General features: G+C 42.9%; 2 protein-coding genes across 3 annotated transcripts in view; one reads left to right on the plus strand and one right to left on the minus strand.

Annotated features, from left to right (window-relative positions):
• Positions 1-7,966, minus strand: part of tmem94 (transmembrane protein 94) — a 34,313-nt gene extending 26,347 nt beyond the window's left edge. The window contains exons 1-2 of one of the 2 annotated variants that reach the window (XM_080466741.1): positions 7,845-7,966; positions 5,512-5,693 (exon numbers count right to left, since the gene is read on the minus strand). In XM_080466741.1, coding sequence (XP_080322867.1) covers positions 5,512-5,535 — 24 coding nt within the window. In that variant the 5' untranslated portion in view covers positions 5,536-5,693; positions 7,845-7,966. The remainder of the gene's footprint in view (positions 1-5,511; positions 5,694-7,844) is intronic. The other variant, XM_080466742.1, reaches the window with a different exon arrangement.
• A 2,759-nt stretch (positions 7,967-10,725) lies between these two features.
• LOC308119887 (ectonucleotide pyrophosphatase/phosphodiesterase family member 7-like) lies at positions 10,726-15,572 on the plus strand (the record flags this gene model as incomplete). The annotated part of the gene is made up of 6 exons (XM_080480159.1): positions 10,726-10,891; positions 11,665-11,810; positions 11,920-12,552; positions 12,799-13,042; positions 15,126-15,375; positions 15,485-15,572. The coding sequence occupies exons 1-6, from the start codon at positions 10,807-10,809 to the stop codon at positions 15,570-15,572; spliced, it is 1,446 nt and encodes a 481-aa protein (XP_080336285.1). The 5' UTR covers positions 10,726-10,806.
• Between the last annotated feature and the right edge of the window lie 1,397 nt (positions 15,573-16,969).

The raw sequence follows: 16,969 nt of genomic DNA on the forward strand, positions 1-16,969 counted from the left end.
ATAAACTGCAATTGAGTAATCATTTTCAGGGAACGTCTATTGCTGGTTTCACAGCTCAGTCTAACCGGTGTTGGTTGCCTCTTTTGCCACCAAAGAGAATATTTGCTCGAGTGAGTACATGCACCACCGAGGCTGTTTTAGACCATGGAAGGGGCAGGACTGGTTGGATGGGGATCCAACATTTCGACAGTGAAATACAGTAATTATCTGTTTTGTTGACATATTCAAACAAACCATGTTCAACCTTTGAATTGCAAAATACAATCATGTTGACGCTTCAAATTCCAAAGTCTCACACCTTCATGACTCATCTGTATTTGGTGTATTTACCTTTAACTTCAATGTGAAAAAAAAAAAAGGTTTCAAACAGTCCCTTATAGACGAGCGTAAGCAGCAAAGTAAACAAAGAAGAAAAATAAAAAGAGTGAGGAAATTCCAGGAAAAACATGTACAAACTTATTTCCAGTGCATTGTCGGGCACCTGCTGCTTCCCCGAGGCTTTCAAAGAGCTGATGATGAGGAGAGCTGCGATCACGTGAGAGATGAGGAGGAGTACCACGAGTGGATCACACACTGTGACGAGCCCGTTCGGTGTCTTCTAGACAGAAAGCCTACAAATGCCAAACCCACTGATTTCTGCTCTGTCGGTTTTTGGAGGATGTGTCGCCATCCACAGATCCAAATCGTAATAAAAACCCATTGGGCGAAATCGTTTTACAACTGATGTTTCGCCTTTTACTGGTTTCTGCTTTCCTTTATTATGAGGAGAGGATAAAAAGAAGTTCCACATGATGTCTCAATCAGTAAATTAGAGAAGTACTTCTCCCGTATGCATTCAAGTCTGAACTAAAAAAAGAGGAAGACCTTGGAAGATAAAGGGTTACTGTGATTTTAGCTGCTGCCCTGCCCTGTGTGGATTTCATAAACTTGGTGTGACAGTACATTTAAAAGCATGACGTCTCTCTCTCTCTCTCTCTCTCTCTCTCTCTCTCCACTGAACCAGAGGTGAAGACCTGAACGATGTACTTTAAAAGTTAAGAAAAACGTTATCCTGTACTTCATTTATAATGCCGGGCCTTCAGGAAGCAAGTAAATGAAGCTGAAAAAAGTGTCGCCGTGGTTCGAGGAGCATTTCTTCGCAGTGATAAAAGTGTCGTTGGATAATGTGCACATGACCCAACGTTTTACCTCAGTGAGAATCTGCTGACTGTAGCTTTGGTGCAGCGCTGCTGTGGTTTGACCATCGTATCATTTTCTGCCGTGTTTCCAATGGTTGTTAGGAGCTTTAGCTCATAGCCGCGGTCAGACTGTGACATGGCTCCTCTACAACCCCTCCCCTCCCCTCTTACCTCTTGTCTGAGCTTTGGGTGTTTTTTTCCTTTTTTTTTAACCATCATTTACTCTGGAGAATACAACCAGCTACAGACTGAAAGACAAAGGAGATAAACTTACACGGCTCCTCTTCCAGACACAGATTCCGTCCCTCATCTTCAACACCATGGTGACATGCACTGCATCACCTCTCTAACGCCTGTAGAGAAGAGAAGCTGCCTGCTCAGGGAGCTTGGTGAAGCTGCAAAAACCTCTCCCCAAAAAAATCTCCCTCGTCACCGAGCTGCAGACATCAGAGCCACGCGTCAGACTTTTACTTTAATACAAGGAAGCCAGTCGTCTGGCGGGCAGGAACCGTGATTTGATCAGCTGAGCTCACTTCAGCAACTGGCAGTGACACGGTGTAATAAAAGGAGGTTCAAACAGGCCAGACCCGACGGGGGAGAAAACCAGGCTAACAATAAGGTCAGCAACAATGCAGTACTGTCCTGGATCACCACGGCTGGTCGTTGTTCTCCCTCCTGTCAGCTCAGCGTGGAAAGACGAACACAGAGAAACGGAAATGACGTCGATCATACGATCTGGATGGAATCCTAAATTCAGTCCTTAAACCATACACCCAGTGGCCACTTTATTAGGTACTCTCTACACTCTTCAAATAAACTTGTTAAAACAAATATCTGATCAACCAGTCTCACGTCGGCAACTCGGTGTGTTTCTACGTGATGAAGATGAGCTGATGAAGAGACACCACGAAAGCTGGGATCTGTCCCGCCGAGTAACAACAGCTCTGCCGAAACCCCCTAAGAAACATACTGAAACGCTTGTTCAGTCTATGACGGCAAGAACAGAGACAGTTCTGAAGGGAAATGGCGGGCCTCACCAGTACAAGCAAGGTTTACCTATATGAAAACAATAAATAATATCAAGGGCTGTCAAAATCCATGCGTTAACACAGATTAAACCATCAACAGGATTAATCTGATTACAAATTTGAACACAATGAACCCATCTGCAATGCAGAATCAAGGTGTGTGACCACAGGATCCATCCATTTCTCACACCCCATTAATTGTCTACGTGAAACGCACCGCGGTGCGTACGATACATTTAATTTCTAATGCATTTTTCATTTAAAAATCTCAAAAGTGCTACAAGCACATTAAAAAGTAACAAGACAAACACCCAAAAAAATCAAGAATTTGGGGTTTTATTGAGTGAGCAGTTCTTTGAGGTAGGGTGGGACATTTCCATAAAGGCACTGGTGTGTGATGAGAGAGAGTTTGTAGTTTATTCTGGCGGGGATGGGAAGCCAGTGCAGCGTGCGAAGCACTGGAGTGATGTGCTCATGTTTTCTGACTCTGTTCTGGATGAACCGGAGCTCGGGGAGACTTTTGCTAGTGATCCCAATGATCAGTAGTCCAGCCTGGGGGAGGGGCAAGGCGTGGACGAGCTTCACAGCGTCGGGCACAGCGATGGAGGGACGGAGTCTGGCAGCGCGCTTAAGACTGAAGAAACAGGGTTTACACAGACGCTTGATATGCTGGGGTGAGGGTCCGGTCTCCCACCGAGGTCAGTGACTGCAGATGAAAGGGGGATATCTCGTCCAGAAAAGGAGATGGTGGTTAAGGACTGATGACTGGACCTGGTGAGGGGTGCCAATGATTATGGCTCAGGAGTTTGTGCAGTTTAGCTGAAGAAAATGCTAAAAATGCTAAGACGCTCAAACGTAATTCATAGGTAATGTTACATGAAACATTTATCAAATGATTCTCTGCAAGAACTTCAAATCTTTCTCTAGTCAGGTTTATTCCATCTACATTAATTTATTCTTTTTTTACTTTTGGTATTGACGAGTTCACTTCAGTCAGAAGTTTAAAACAGTCAAACTGAGTTCACAGGAATTACTACAGATTCTAGATGGCACATGTGACGGACGTGACATAGTCTGGAGAACGTGGAGAACGTTCTGCTGCAGCAACATCCTCCAGCATGAGCGGTTTGGCGGTGGGTCAGTAACGGTGTGGGGGGGCATTTCTTTGGATGGCCCACAGCCCTCCATGTGCCAGAGGTACCCTGACTGTCATGAGGTACCGGGATGAGATCCTCAGACCCTTTGTGAGACCAGATGCTGGTGCAGTGGTTCCTGGGTTCCTTCTGATGCAGGACAATGCCAGGCCTCACGTGGCTGAAGTGTATATAGTGTCATTAGGGGTTTAACCATTCCCAATCAAGGTAGGCCCTCCCTTTGACCCTCCAACAAGGCAGCTTTGCTCTGGCACATGGCACCACAAGAGGAAAGACTTCCTCCTCTTCCCAAAATAGACATGTGTGGGCGTGAACGAGTCCAGTTCACACAGACACAGCAGATTGTAAGTGCAGCTCTTATGATCCAATATGAAAATCGAGGAAAAACAACATCATTATTCGAGAGCCTGGTGGGACGGTGCATGAAAAAGCCTAAACGTGGGCTCAACAACGCATTGAAAAACTGTTATAGAGCTACGAGTGGGAAAGAAGCACTGCCGGAAGAGTGGCGTTTTTCAAAATAAAACTCAATACAGACTAAGGTTTCAGTTTAAAAACTGGACAAGAACGAGTACGTGTGCAAAACAGGAACAAAAAAGTTGCAGATGAATTCCAGAGTAAATATAACACTCGTCATCACCTTAAGGTTAACTTGCAGCTGCAGCACTCACAACAAAATTAGAATAAACAAGAAAAGACAAATTATGGTTCAAAGATATGCCGTCTATATTGATTCATTCATTCACCAAAAGCAGATTAAAATAAGATGAACCCAGATCGCATCTCTTACTACCGGCTAATTCATCAAGAGGCATCAAACCATAAAAACGTGAACTTACCATGCCAAGCAAAGAAAAAGGGCTGAGCGTGTACTCTAACCCTGAGTAGGGAGCACATTCATGTGCTCTTGAGACGGAGGGAGGCTCCACGTTTCTGACTGGGAGGTTAATGATTAGAAAATCCAGAGCAGAGGTGGGACTGCTGCCTGGGACAGCAGGTAAAAGCTCCTCCGGGTGGTTCCTCCTGTCATCTATGTTTAACTGCAGAGGTTTGATCTTTCATCCCTCCTCTGTGAAGCTGAAATCACTCAGTAGTGACAAAGAAGCAGGGCTTCACTTTGCCTTTGCTAAGTTACTCCAGTTTACAGGCAGTACGCTTACAAACTCCTCACATTTCTCACATATTGATGCCGCTCCCCTTGATTAAAAGAGTCGAGGTGGTTAACTAATCTGCCTGCAGTCCTCCTTCCAAAACTGTTTTCACTGACTCAACACGCCGTCTTGTGGAGTGACAAGGAATTACAGGACTAAACAGCCAATGGTAGTACGTTTACAAACTGCAAACTTCTGCAAAAACAGTATTTTCATATTTTTTGGGGATGTTTTTCTCACAGTCTGCTAATTATTTGGAAATGTTGTTTTAACTAAAGATCGTGGTTGAAGCGCTCAATGGTTTAAATGGCTAAAGTAGTTTGAAACAACTGAAATGGCTAAACTGCTTAAAAATAAAATAAAAGAAGCTAAATCAGCTTTTTATGGTAAAATCGCTAAAACTGTGCTAAGATGGATCAAATCTAGATAGATAGAAGATGGATCTAAAGATAATAAAAGTCAGCAACTCTGAACTGTAGTTTTTAAATTTCATAAATATAACAAAGTACTTTTTTAAATGACAAAGGTCTTTAGACTATATAAATTTACAAACTGTATCGCAGACGGCCGAATACCTCGTTGTTACGACTCTTTAAAGAAGACTGACTCTGCTCTAAAGAGTTGTGACTCTGCTCTCCAGAGTTGTGACTCTGCCCTCCAGAGTTGTGACTCTGCCCTCCAGAGTCGTGACTCTGCCCTCCAGAGTCGTGACTCTGCCCTCCAGAGTCGTGACTCTGCCCTCCAGAGTCGTGACTCTGCCCTCCAGATCTGCACCTTGTTCAAAGACCAATATTTACCTGGTGCCTGGAGTACCGTCTCCCTGAGGTGTACTAACCACACACGTCTTCAGAAGAACCTGTGATGGTGAACCAAGCGTTCCCACGGCGTGGAGGTACATCTCAGGGGCATCATGCTTTCAGTAAACAACCCCCCCCCCCACCCCCACCGCTCCTCAGGGTAATTCTGCAGCGTCGGCAGAAGACGAGCAAATCAAACTCACCCGCTTCTTATCCTGCGTCTCCATGGCAGCCACAAACACTCAACATGCTCCGCCGACAGCCTGACCCGGCCGGACCCCCGTCGGCCCGAGCGAGCTGCAAGCGGGGGGCCACAGGGAGAATTGGTGGGTGCAGCCTCAGTCCTCCGCCCACACTGTCCCTCAGATCAACAAAACATGCAGGTCTGAGGAAGAACCACAAAAAGAAAGTCGTTGTGAATCACATTAAAGCGACATCTTTTAAAGTTCCCCTCACTGTGGATTCCGTTTGGCTGTGGGCCGAGGCGCAGGAATCCACTGACACCAGATCTGCTCACTGTGGACACAGAAGCTGAACTCCACAGTCAGCAGTCTCCATTGGCAAAGCTCCTAACGCAGGGGAAAAGAGGCAGACACAATCGCACAGAGTGGCGCACTCGTCTCCGGCTGCAGAGCACCATGGAGGACAGTCATCATGACACAGATCCTCACGTTCAACCATATCTACCTGAAAGAAAAATATGTATTGGGACATTTTAGTTTTCTGTATTATTTGGGCTTAAAATATTGGGATGTAAGGATACACTCAACCCACAGTACGAATCCAGATTTTTAGGAAAACTAGACTCAAGTAAAAACATAGATGATTATTGTTTCATTTCAATTATTCAAGAAAAGTAGAAAACAACATATTTTCCTGTTGTGATCTTTTCTTATAAACAAAGTAGACTGTTATCTAACAAACAATAAATACTACACTTTTCCCCAATTACTTTCTTGCAAAGAGTGAAATTTAAAATTTCTTCATGACATACAGTGAAATTACTAAATAGGTGATTCTCTTTAAATACGTTTATTGGGGCCTGAGCACCAAGCAGTGCGAGAACCCTATCGGAATGCAAAGAATTATTATTTTTATACTTTCTTCTTCCGTTGAGTTTCTATGGCCTAAACATGCTCAACCGAGAATGAAAATTTGCACGCACACCGGCAGGAAATTCTACAGTTTTGTGAGCGTTGTGCACGTGTCTGGCAAAATGTCTTCATAGTGCCCCCTGCAGTTTTCACACATTTAAACAGTCTACTCCGGGGAGCACGTTTCACTTACATCCATGAAATTTGGGAGGCATATGCTGCATGTCGGGGGAGACAAACAATGTCACTGACAACCATACTCCAAACCAAACAGGAAGTCCGCCATTTTGCAATAACTGTGCAATTGTAAGGAGTTATTTATTCACAGGGGTAAGTCTTACAGACCTAAAACTTGACCAGTCTATACAACAGGCCACAGATTTCCACAGATCAATATACATGCACAGTGACAGCGCCACCTGGGGGATGGACAGGAAGTGCTGCATTAACTAGCCTGTACCTGCTCCACTCAGCCTGAAACTGATGAGTCACACCCTTTCTCACAACCAGAAGTGTTAACTAGTGTATGCCATAGGTGCAAGTTGATATTGTACTATATTAAAACATGCATAATGCACCAATATAATTTTGTATATACGTCTTTGTTCCCTTAGTCTTGTCTTGTTGTCGTGTGTTGTGTTTTTTCTTTTACTGGCTGCGTATCTTATTGGTTGTATTTTTTTTATTGTTTGTTTATTTTTGTTTTGCTTGTTGTTGGTTGAGTTGAAAAACCAACAAAAAGAAAAAAAGCTTATTTCCTTTTTTTTTTCTGAGGAATAGTACCTGTTAAAGCAGGTGAGTGTTTTGGCACTTACGGAAACAGCTCACCTTGGATCCAATCCAGCTACTAGATCCAAATACACTCCACTAATCTTGGTCCAACGCTTTCCAGTGTTGTTGTTTTTTTATTTATAGTCCACAGGAGTAGTTATCATGTCCAGATGAAACATAAAACACATCAAATTTATAAGACAGCAGACTCCCATTGTAAGTCTTAAACAGACTAAACAGCTTTCAAATCTCTTCACTTTTTCTCATAACTCCAATATTGAAATATAACAAGAATTCCCTTTCTGTCGACCTCCACTGTTGAAAGCCACTGTGGATGAGGAAGAGGGGAGCTTTAGGGGAACTTGTTTATGACTGTGAGATGATTATTGTACATGTTCCTGAATGAGACAGATTTAACAGGACATGATTATTGTACATGTTTCTGAATGAGACAGATTTAACAGGACATGATTATTGTACATGTTTCTGAAGGAGACAGATTTAACAGGACATGATTATTGTACATGTTCCTGAATGAGACAGATTTAACAGTCGTCCCTTCATGTCAACGACAGATGCTAACACAGCGTCGGCCTGGGCCTGAATAACTGGTGCCACAGTCACCCCAACACGCCGTCCTGTGTCTCCATTAACGTCCCGAAGAGACTCACCTGAGGTTTAGTCCCCGCCGAGGGTGACGTCCTCTCAGAAAGACGCTGTCCTCTCAAAAACAAGCCTCAGTGTGAGTCCTGTGTGCACCAGCAGCCATGTTAGGAAGCTCTCTGTGCGGAGCTCGGAAGAGCTGTGATTGGACAGCTTCTGCCGGAGCCACTGTGTGATTGGCCAATCTGAAAGTGGGAGGTTCTACAGGGTTGTTTGTATGAGGATGTTGTTACGCTCGTAGACGTCATACTGCTGGAGCGTGTTAATCCGCCATCTTGGATGAGGATCTCTTTCTCTGCAGTACATTCACTTCTATGGAGGAAGGTACATGATCAAAATAATCTAAACGCACTGAATTTAAGACACATCTTCAACTGTATTGTTTTTTAAAAACATAAAACATGTTGTTGTCATTAAAGATGATTTGGTACAGTACAATGTACAATTGTTCCTAAAAATACTTGATTTAGATCATAGGTTCTCAAAGTGCGGCCTCCGGGCCAATGGCGGCCCGCATTGTATTACAGTAGTTTTAATCCAACTGTGCATTGCTTTGGAGGGGTGAATCTCGATTTACTTAGTAGTCATATAACAATCATTAAAGCATATATTAAAGGTTTGTTTTCAAGTCATTTTAAAAAATTTGGCCTATTGATGATTATTTTATACTCTTGTGGCAGTGGATCATTTATCTTAGTTTTATTATTCTAACTTGTATAATGTTTAAATTAATGCACAAATCCCTTAAAAGTGACAATTTTGTAATTGGGTACATGCTTTAAAGGGACACTGGACATTACAATGTTTAAGATAAAAGATAAATTTTAATGTTCTGTATGTCATCACTGTAGTAATGAAATACAAATATGTGCTTTGTCTTTGCTGGAGCAATTCTGAAATATTTTTGCCGTTCCGGGAATTGATCGAAAGGGATCTTTACAACTTCCTGACCAGGAAGCTCCTGGAACCATGAATGGACCATCCCATTCCTCGGGACCTCCTTCCAACTCGGAAGCAGCGGGACTATCTTCATCTGCAAATTTACATGGTCAGCTGCCGGTTTTTGGTAAAGAACTTGCCAACTTCACCATCTGATGTCATGACTGTTCTAGAGCTTCCAACTTTCATCCACAAAAAATATTTGGAGCAACTGTAACCCAATCTGTGGCATTGCCTGCACTCTGCCCGTGGCTGTGTTCTCAGCAGAGTGGAGCTTCTCAAAGCTGAAGCTCATCAAGACCTACCAGAGGTCATCCAGGGACAGGATCACCTCTCTGGTCTTTTTATAATCAGCAGAGATGGCAAGTGGCTGTCATATGAGGACATCAGAATCAGAATCAGAAGTACTTTATTAATCCCAGGGGGACTAAAGCAAAAAGAGAGAAGGAAAGACGGGAGCCACCGCGGCAGGCTACATACATCTTGGGCATGTAAAAACAGCCAGGAAGCAGATATTTTAAAGGTGATGCACTCTGACTGACTGTAAATAAAATATGTTATTAATAACGTGATGAAATATAATAGCTGTGATGTTGATAAGTGTGGAACTTTGATTTTTATTGTTGGTTTGTTTTCTTTGTTGCACTTTAAATTCAATGTTAGTTGTATTGAATTAATTAAAGCAAACTTTTTTTTAAACCTCAGTATCTGTTTTATTTATTGAGGTATGGAGGATTGTTTGTTGTATTATAGTTTTTTTTATCAGTTTAACTTACCTGAGTGGCTCAACATGATCTATTTGATTTGATTTTATTTATATATTTATTTTTTTGAACTTTTTATTGAAAACAGTCAACAAACAATAACAATAGTCCTGAGATTGGGCCCTCGCTCACAATACAAGATATACTGAATATTATTGAAATAAAAATCTGGGAAAGAGAAGAAAAAAAAAAGAATAGACATAACTCCAAGAAAAAAATACAAAATTAAAAGAGGCATATGTAGCCTATCATAAATCTGGTCCCCGTCTTCTTTCAAAGATGTGAGTCTTCAGCTGTAGTTGTGCTGCCAACTGTTCCATCGAGTATACCTGCCTGCGTTTTTATATCCACTGTGAGACTGTCAGTGGTTCATGTTTCAGATGTATTTGATTTTAAGATGCGGGGTTATCAGAGAAAATCTGAAGGATTAGAAATCTCTACTTTGTAGTTTGACAAACAGCATCTTGCCTTTAGCCATGCATATAAATGTTCACAACAGCCACTATCAATACGACAAAAAAGAGCAACAGGATATTTCAATAAAGTGGTTATGGAGGTCACACAAATTCACTTTTCTCAAAATCAAAACTACTAAAAATGAACTCACCTTGTACATTTTTGAACTGTGCAAATGATGTATAACGCAATAAACAACCAACTTCCGGTAAATATCCAGAACAGAGATGGGGTTATAACTGGAGAGGGGATATAAAGTTGTTCTGCTCTCTGAGCTCAGTTCAGACTCAGTGTTTCACGTGTTGATAAATCTCTGAAGGGATGAACCCAAAACAACAATACAGAATAGTGGAGTACACCTTTACTTTTTTACGAGTTGATTGTGCTTCTTTGATGTGTTCCATCATTGATAAGGTCTGCCGTTATCGCTCACTTCTTTTATCAGATCCTGCTCAGATCAGAAGATAAGCAGCACTCGGGTAAGAGAATCCCAGTAGTACAGTTTTCAGCGCTCAACACAGTGTGTTGCAATAGCGAGACAGAAGAGCTCACACAAAAAAAGGTCAAAGAAGCAGATCAACTCACTCAGTCACATCCACCTTGTTGTTGACAGACGTGTGGATGTGGAGCTGGCATGATGCTGCTGCTCTGCCTCACCGGGCTCTGCCTCCTCAGCAACCCCCCGTGTGCTGCTGCTCCTCCGGCAGACTCCTTCAGACCCGAGTCCACCAGGAACAAACTGCTGCTGGTCTCTTTTGACGGCTTCCGCTGGGACTACGACAGGGACGTGGACACTCCTCACCTGGATGAGATGGCTCTGGAGGGGGTGAAGGCACAATACGTCACTCCGGCTTTCCTCACTGTCACCAGCCCCTCACACTTCACCCTGATCACAGGTACATCAACGGTTTGTCTTCGAATGAATCTGAAAAAGAAACAACAAAATCATTCTGGACCCGATTTAGTTCCGGTTCAATTAAACCTGGTAGAGTGGTCTCTTTTTGGGCACGTGGTGGGTCTGTTCCTCGTGCTGCTCTGGACACTTTCAACCTGATTTTAAGAGTTTCAGGGAGTAAAAACCAAAGACACCAATGTTTATAAAATGTCTCTACATCGTCTATCAGAGTTGAAGGAACAAAGGTCTCTGTTGCCCTTCTGGTCTGGAAACAATCGTTTTGAAAGTATCAGCGCTTTTAGTGAGTTTTTAATGATGTGCTTTTAGCTACGGACTCTGATGATTATGTTGTTGTGCTTTTAGTAGTAGTTTAGACACCCCTGGCCTAGAGCCTTTGAACTAGACATCAAAGAGTGATGGAAACTGGAAGCATTATCAATGATGTTACTTGAGCCGCGGTCCCGCCGTGCTGTTTGTGCCGGGATGGAACGGGGCAGGACGGGACGGGACAGTTACCTTGAAAAAGGGATATGACTACTGATTACTAGTTCAAAACGATCAAAAAGATGTGGACAGTGCAGAGAAGTAAATTCCCCAAATGTCTCTGGAAAGTGTCCTTTCTGTCTTTATTTACAAATTCTTCAAAGGTTCACAAAATTAGCCTTCTAGTCATTCCCCATTGTACAATCTATCTGACTTTCCTTTGCATTTTTAACTGTATTTCACCTTTCTCTCTCTCTCTCTCTCTCTCTCTCTCTCTCTCTCTCTGTTTAGGGCGCCACATTGAGAATCACGGAGTGATTCACAACATGTGGTTCAACACCACCACTCAGGAGAAGAAGCAGTACTACCAAACTCAGTTTGTTGATTCCTATTGGGACAATGGCAGCTTACCCATCTGGATAACAGCACAGAGACAGGTTCCGTCAGTCTATCTATATGTTTTGTTATGTGTCACAGTGTCACGCTCCATGTTAGATTACAATTACCAAATTGATATCTTAATTTTCCTTTTACATAATCCCCCAGGGTCTTAAAGCTGGATCTCTCCACTTCCCTGGCACAGCAGCCATGTACCAAGGAGAAACTGTCGAGGTGAAAGAAGTGGAACCTCCTTTTTATGATTATTCCAATGAGACCGAATGGAGACTGAACATTGACAAAGTGATTGGAGAGTGGCTCCACCAGCAGGACCTGGACTTTGTCTCCTTGTACTTTGGAGAACCAGACTTGGTTGGACACAAATATGGACCAGATTCTCCAGAACGCCGGAACATGGTTCAGCAGGTGGATCGTGCTGTGGGCTACATCAGGGAGAAGATCCATGACCACGGTCTGACTGACCGGCTCAACGTCATTATGACAGCTGACCATGGGATGACCACAGTACTGCGGGGGGGTCTTGTTGATGAAATCATGCTGTCGAAGATCCCCGGCTTCAGCTTCAAGGACATCCAGTTTCACCTGGTGGATTATGGTCCAACTGGAATGTTGCTGCCTAAAGAAGGAAAGCTAGAAACGGTCTACCAGGCTCTGAAAGGAGGCCACCCTCATCTACATGTGTATAAGAAAGAGGAGATGCCTGCTCGATTACACTACAGTAAACATCCTCGACTCCTGCCCATCATACTTTTTGCAGATCCTGGATATGTAATCAATGGGGTAAGGGAATACATTCGTGATTAATGTGTGACTGTAATAAAACCTGCCTTGATGATGTGCTGTCAGAATCTATCCCTTTTATGTGGGAACTCTGTGAATAGTTCTGAATGGTGGAAGGAAGAAGGATGGATAGGGAAATGATAAAACATAAAGTTCATCTCAGTTGAAAAAAGTCTCAGAAACAAATGGAAAACAATCTGAAATATCCACATCGTATCATTTGTTTTAATTTCTCTCCTTGTGTAGTTTTTACCTCTGCAGTTCCACAAAGGAGAGCATGGCTTTGACAATGAAGTTTTGGATATGAAACCCTTCTTCAGGGCAGTCGGTCCCGATTTCCGAAAAAAGCTGGAGGTCGGGCCCTTCGAGACCGTTCACGTGTACGCCCTGATGTGTCATTTACTGGAAATAAGGCCAGAGATCAACGATGGAAACCTTGACCACACCAAACACATGCTGGTGCCAAAGTCCAGTGCAGGGGAAAGAGACAGTAAGGAAGGTTTTGATGTCATATTCTGAATCTCAACATGTTTGATTTGTTCTCCTTTGCTTTTTCCAGCTCAGCATGTCCATACACAAAGACAGAAACTAGTTTTCATGTATTTTTACCAAAGAATGTAATATCTACCTTAAAGTTTACTGATATTGTTTAAACATCACCATGTCCTGACTATCTGGATTATGACTGCAGAATGCATGCCTCCTTTTCATTTCTTTCTTTCTTTTTTTTTTTTTATCCATGACTCACTGGTGGAAACATGTTTCTTAGACTGGAGCTCATTATATAATATGTATTGGTCCACTAATTAGATATCTGTGACAAATCCTAGTACATCAACGGTATGTTGTACACATGCTTATTTGGCATCAGGACATTTCTACATTGGGTTGAGTGGTCATGTCTGTACATGGTCATTCTGTCCTATTGATATGTGTGAAAGAGTTAAAGATCTATTTCATCAAAGAAGAGCTGAACACGCTTGTTCTAAACCACTGAGAGCAGACCACTACATGATATTATGAGTCTGCGACTGCGTTTGTTGACTGTGGCACAAATAACACGGTGTCATGTTGAATCATTGAACAGGTGCCGTGCATTGCATGCAGGCCGGCAACTTTATTTATTTACAACTTGAATGCAGCTTTATGGATGTTGCACTCCGAAGAGGTCGTTCTAACTAGAAAGTCCTGCTCATGGATCATATCAGAGGACTCTACTCCTCTTAGTGGCTCACAGGATCACAGTCCCAGGAACACATCTGAGGTTTGGGACTCCTAAAACTTTCCAGAAATAAATCCAGGACAGTTCCAGTCAAAGCCAAAGTCAGCACTGAGGCACTTGAATAAAGCAGGATTAGGCAAACTTTGGTTGACTAAACAGAAAACGCTTTCAAGTTATTCACTTAAATTATTTCTACACAGAGTTCAGTATCTATACATAATGCTAACTTTGAGCTGTGTATAGTCGCCATATCTACTGGACCTCATGTCACATTCAGATTATTTCACATTCTGCTATTTTCCTCGCTACGTTCCAATAACATCTTATGGGATGGATTTAACCTTACGGGCCTGTTAACCTGCTGTCCACAGGTTTGAAATCCCTGCTTCACGTGATTTGGTTTTGTAAATATGGCTGTGTTTGTGACATTGCCTGATTCTTGTTTGGGACTTCTGCTTGAGTTTCTCTCATCTATAAATGTTTGCACCTCCAGAGATGAGTATCCTTTCCCAAGCGGTGGTTGGTTTGTCAGCAGTGACGGGCTTTCTGGTTCTGGTCTTCATCGCGACCACTTCCTGGACTTTGTTTAGGAGGAGCAAAGCAAGAAACAGGTAACATTTACTGCATCTGCACACGTTTGCTTGTTTACTCCTGACCAAGTCGTCCCTCATGCGGCGTTGCTTTGTCTCTCTCTTTGTTTCTCTGATTCAGAAGGGAGTCTGAGGGCGACAGCATGAAGCAAACTGAATTTTAAGATTCTTTGTAAATGCGTTTTGACCTCATCTATCAAAGTATCCTTCAAAATAAAGCTTCAGTACCAAAGGGCTTTTTGATCGACTGTTGCACTTTATTACTGGTTGATTTACTCCCATATGAAGAAAGCATTTGTCCTGCTGTACAGAGTTAATAAATTGTCATCATAATCACTATTTATTGAAGCATGCAGCCCAAACCTGTGAGTTTTACCTTCATGGGGCTGAAAATGTGCACTTTTTGATCGCGGGTGACCTCTGCATACTGTGACTGTTCGGCATGGTTAACTAGATTTACAGAATAATTCCTATTTTTTTTCTTTCGTTTTCTCAATAAAAGTAGCTTCTGCTTCTGATTTGTTCACTCTTTCAGTGAGATGAGGAGCACTGGGAGCTAAATGACTGCAGTCGGAGCCAAACTGTGAAGTTTGGCTCATGAATGTCGAAGGCTGCGCGGTGCTGTAGTTTGAGGATGATTTCTTTGTGGTGAGTCGTAGCTGCGTTTAAGTTAAACGCGCGACCCAAACGCAGAGAAATATCACAGTTTTTTCAAATACCCGGGTATGTGTAAACTGGGCCTGAGAGGGTGGCGGTCAAAGGGGGCAGAGGCACCGAGGTGGGGGAGCGAAGGCCCGGCACGGCCATTGAGGCGGGAGCAACGCGAGGGTGGAGCAACAAGAGAGTGGCGAACCAGAGGACAACGGCAGGCCGGGAGGAAAAGCCACGGAGGAGCGACGAGGGTCGATGGACGGGGACACCGGGCCTGGATGACCGCAGCGGGAAGCGGGGAGTCGACCACCCAGCCAAGGAAGTCCAGGGTGCTACGACGCCACCAGCGGTATCGGGAGAGTGAGGAGCTCTGCCGGCCGCGTAAGTAACAACGGCTGTAGTAGCACCCGGCACCACCAGAGCGATGGAGCGCAGTGTTGTGTCGTTCACCCCGCGTTCGTGTCTCCAGGTGGGCCGACGGGTGGATCCCTCTCCCTGAAAACGCGCCTGCGTCGGCCCGCCTCCTCTCGGGCCAACGGGGGGAATCAGTCGGCTGAACAGAGACTCTATTGTAAAAAAAAACTAAAAACTTTTATCCATTTTTAGAAAATTTCTAATAAAACACCATTTTACTTCTAATTGATCGTCCTGCCTCTTGGATTTTTAACACGGTGCTCACTGCCGTGACATTAAATTATGTTTTGATTCTTCCCAAACAGAACCCCCCCCCCCCCCCCTTTTCTTTTTGTTTTTTTTTACAAATGAGAATGAGAATTCTTGTTTTATTTGAAAAACACATGTATATTGTTTGGTGCTGGCTCCACTCTTCTGTATCACTCTCTAGAAGTGTTTCAGGACTGATAAAGTCCTGTTTTGGTTTGATTTGACATATTTTTTCACTGCTCTCGTGTCCTGAAATGTAAGAAGAAGAAAACCTGTAGTAATCATTGGATTAACAGTTCGATTAATTATTAGTTTTCCTCACATGACAAAGTTCAAAGACAGTGTGACAGGAGGGTGTTTCTCTTGTTTTACCGGAAACTGATCCACAGATATGCTGAGTGTGGCTGAATAAAGGTTTATTGACCTTGGACTTGATGCACTGGCCTTGTATTGTTTTACAATTTCATCTAATCAAAACATGCTTGAACACAAAAACAGATTATACCAGGAAAGCTTTTACTATTTCTAATATCAGTATCTCATTTAGTACTTGTTTGCATTTTAAAAGCAGCTGCAAACACTTTGCCTGGACCTCTTTTACAATGGTCCAATCTTTGAAACTCAGAACTGGATCTCTGCAAAAAGGAACCATCAAGTTGGGTTATGATTTCTACTTTTGTTTAAGCATGCTCATTGCACTACCTGATGCAAACATGGACGTGGACATTGAAGTGAGGTGAAGCTGGTACAGGATTTGACAGAGACATTGAGAGGTAGCTATATTAATCACCAGATCTCAACCTGTTATGAATTATTTTCTGACTTGAATTTAGGGGGGAAATTTTTCTATGGTGTAGTGCAGAAATCATCTTTAACTATAAAGGACTAGTTTAATAGAGACTAAGGTGCAGGAGGCATAAATACCAGAATGTGCATGTTGCTGAGAGCATCTCAGTTCAATCTGCACCAGATTCAGATGACGAAATGGAAGAAAAGAGATCTACACATCCTATGTTTGGATCTTGATAATACATTCCAGTGGGAGTTGTCATCGTAGTACCATCACATTCTCCTGATATTTGGCTGTCTCAGTGCCAAGGGTTCCATAAGACCCTGCAGAGGCCACAGACAGGTATTATGACAGGGCTAACAACTTTTCATCTAACTTGTACAATGGTGTTCAAAGTAATTATCTTCAAATGACAAAGTAATGAGCTTCAAACTGGGTGGTAGATAGAGGAAACCACTTGGTGCTTATATAGACAACGCACTGCTGACTACAACAGAACTG

This window comes from Lipophrys pholis (genome assembly GCF_963383615.2).
Source record: "Lipophrys pholis genome assembly, chromosome: 1".
NCBI classification, from domain to species: Eukaryota; Metazoa; Chordata; class Actinopteri; order Blenniiformes; family Blenniidae; genus Lipophrys; species Lipophrys pholis.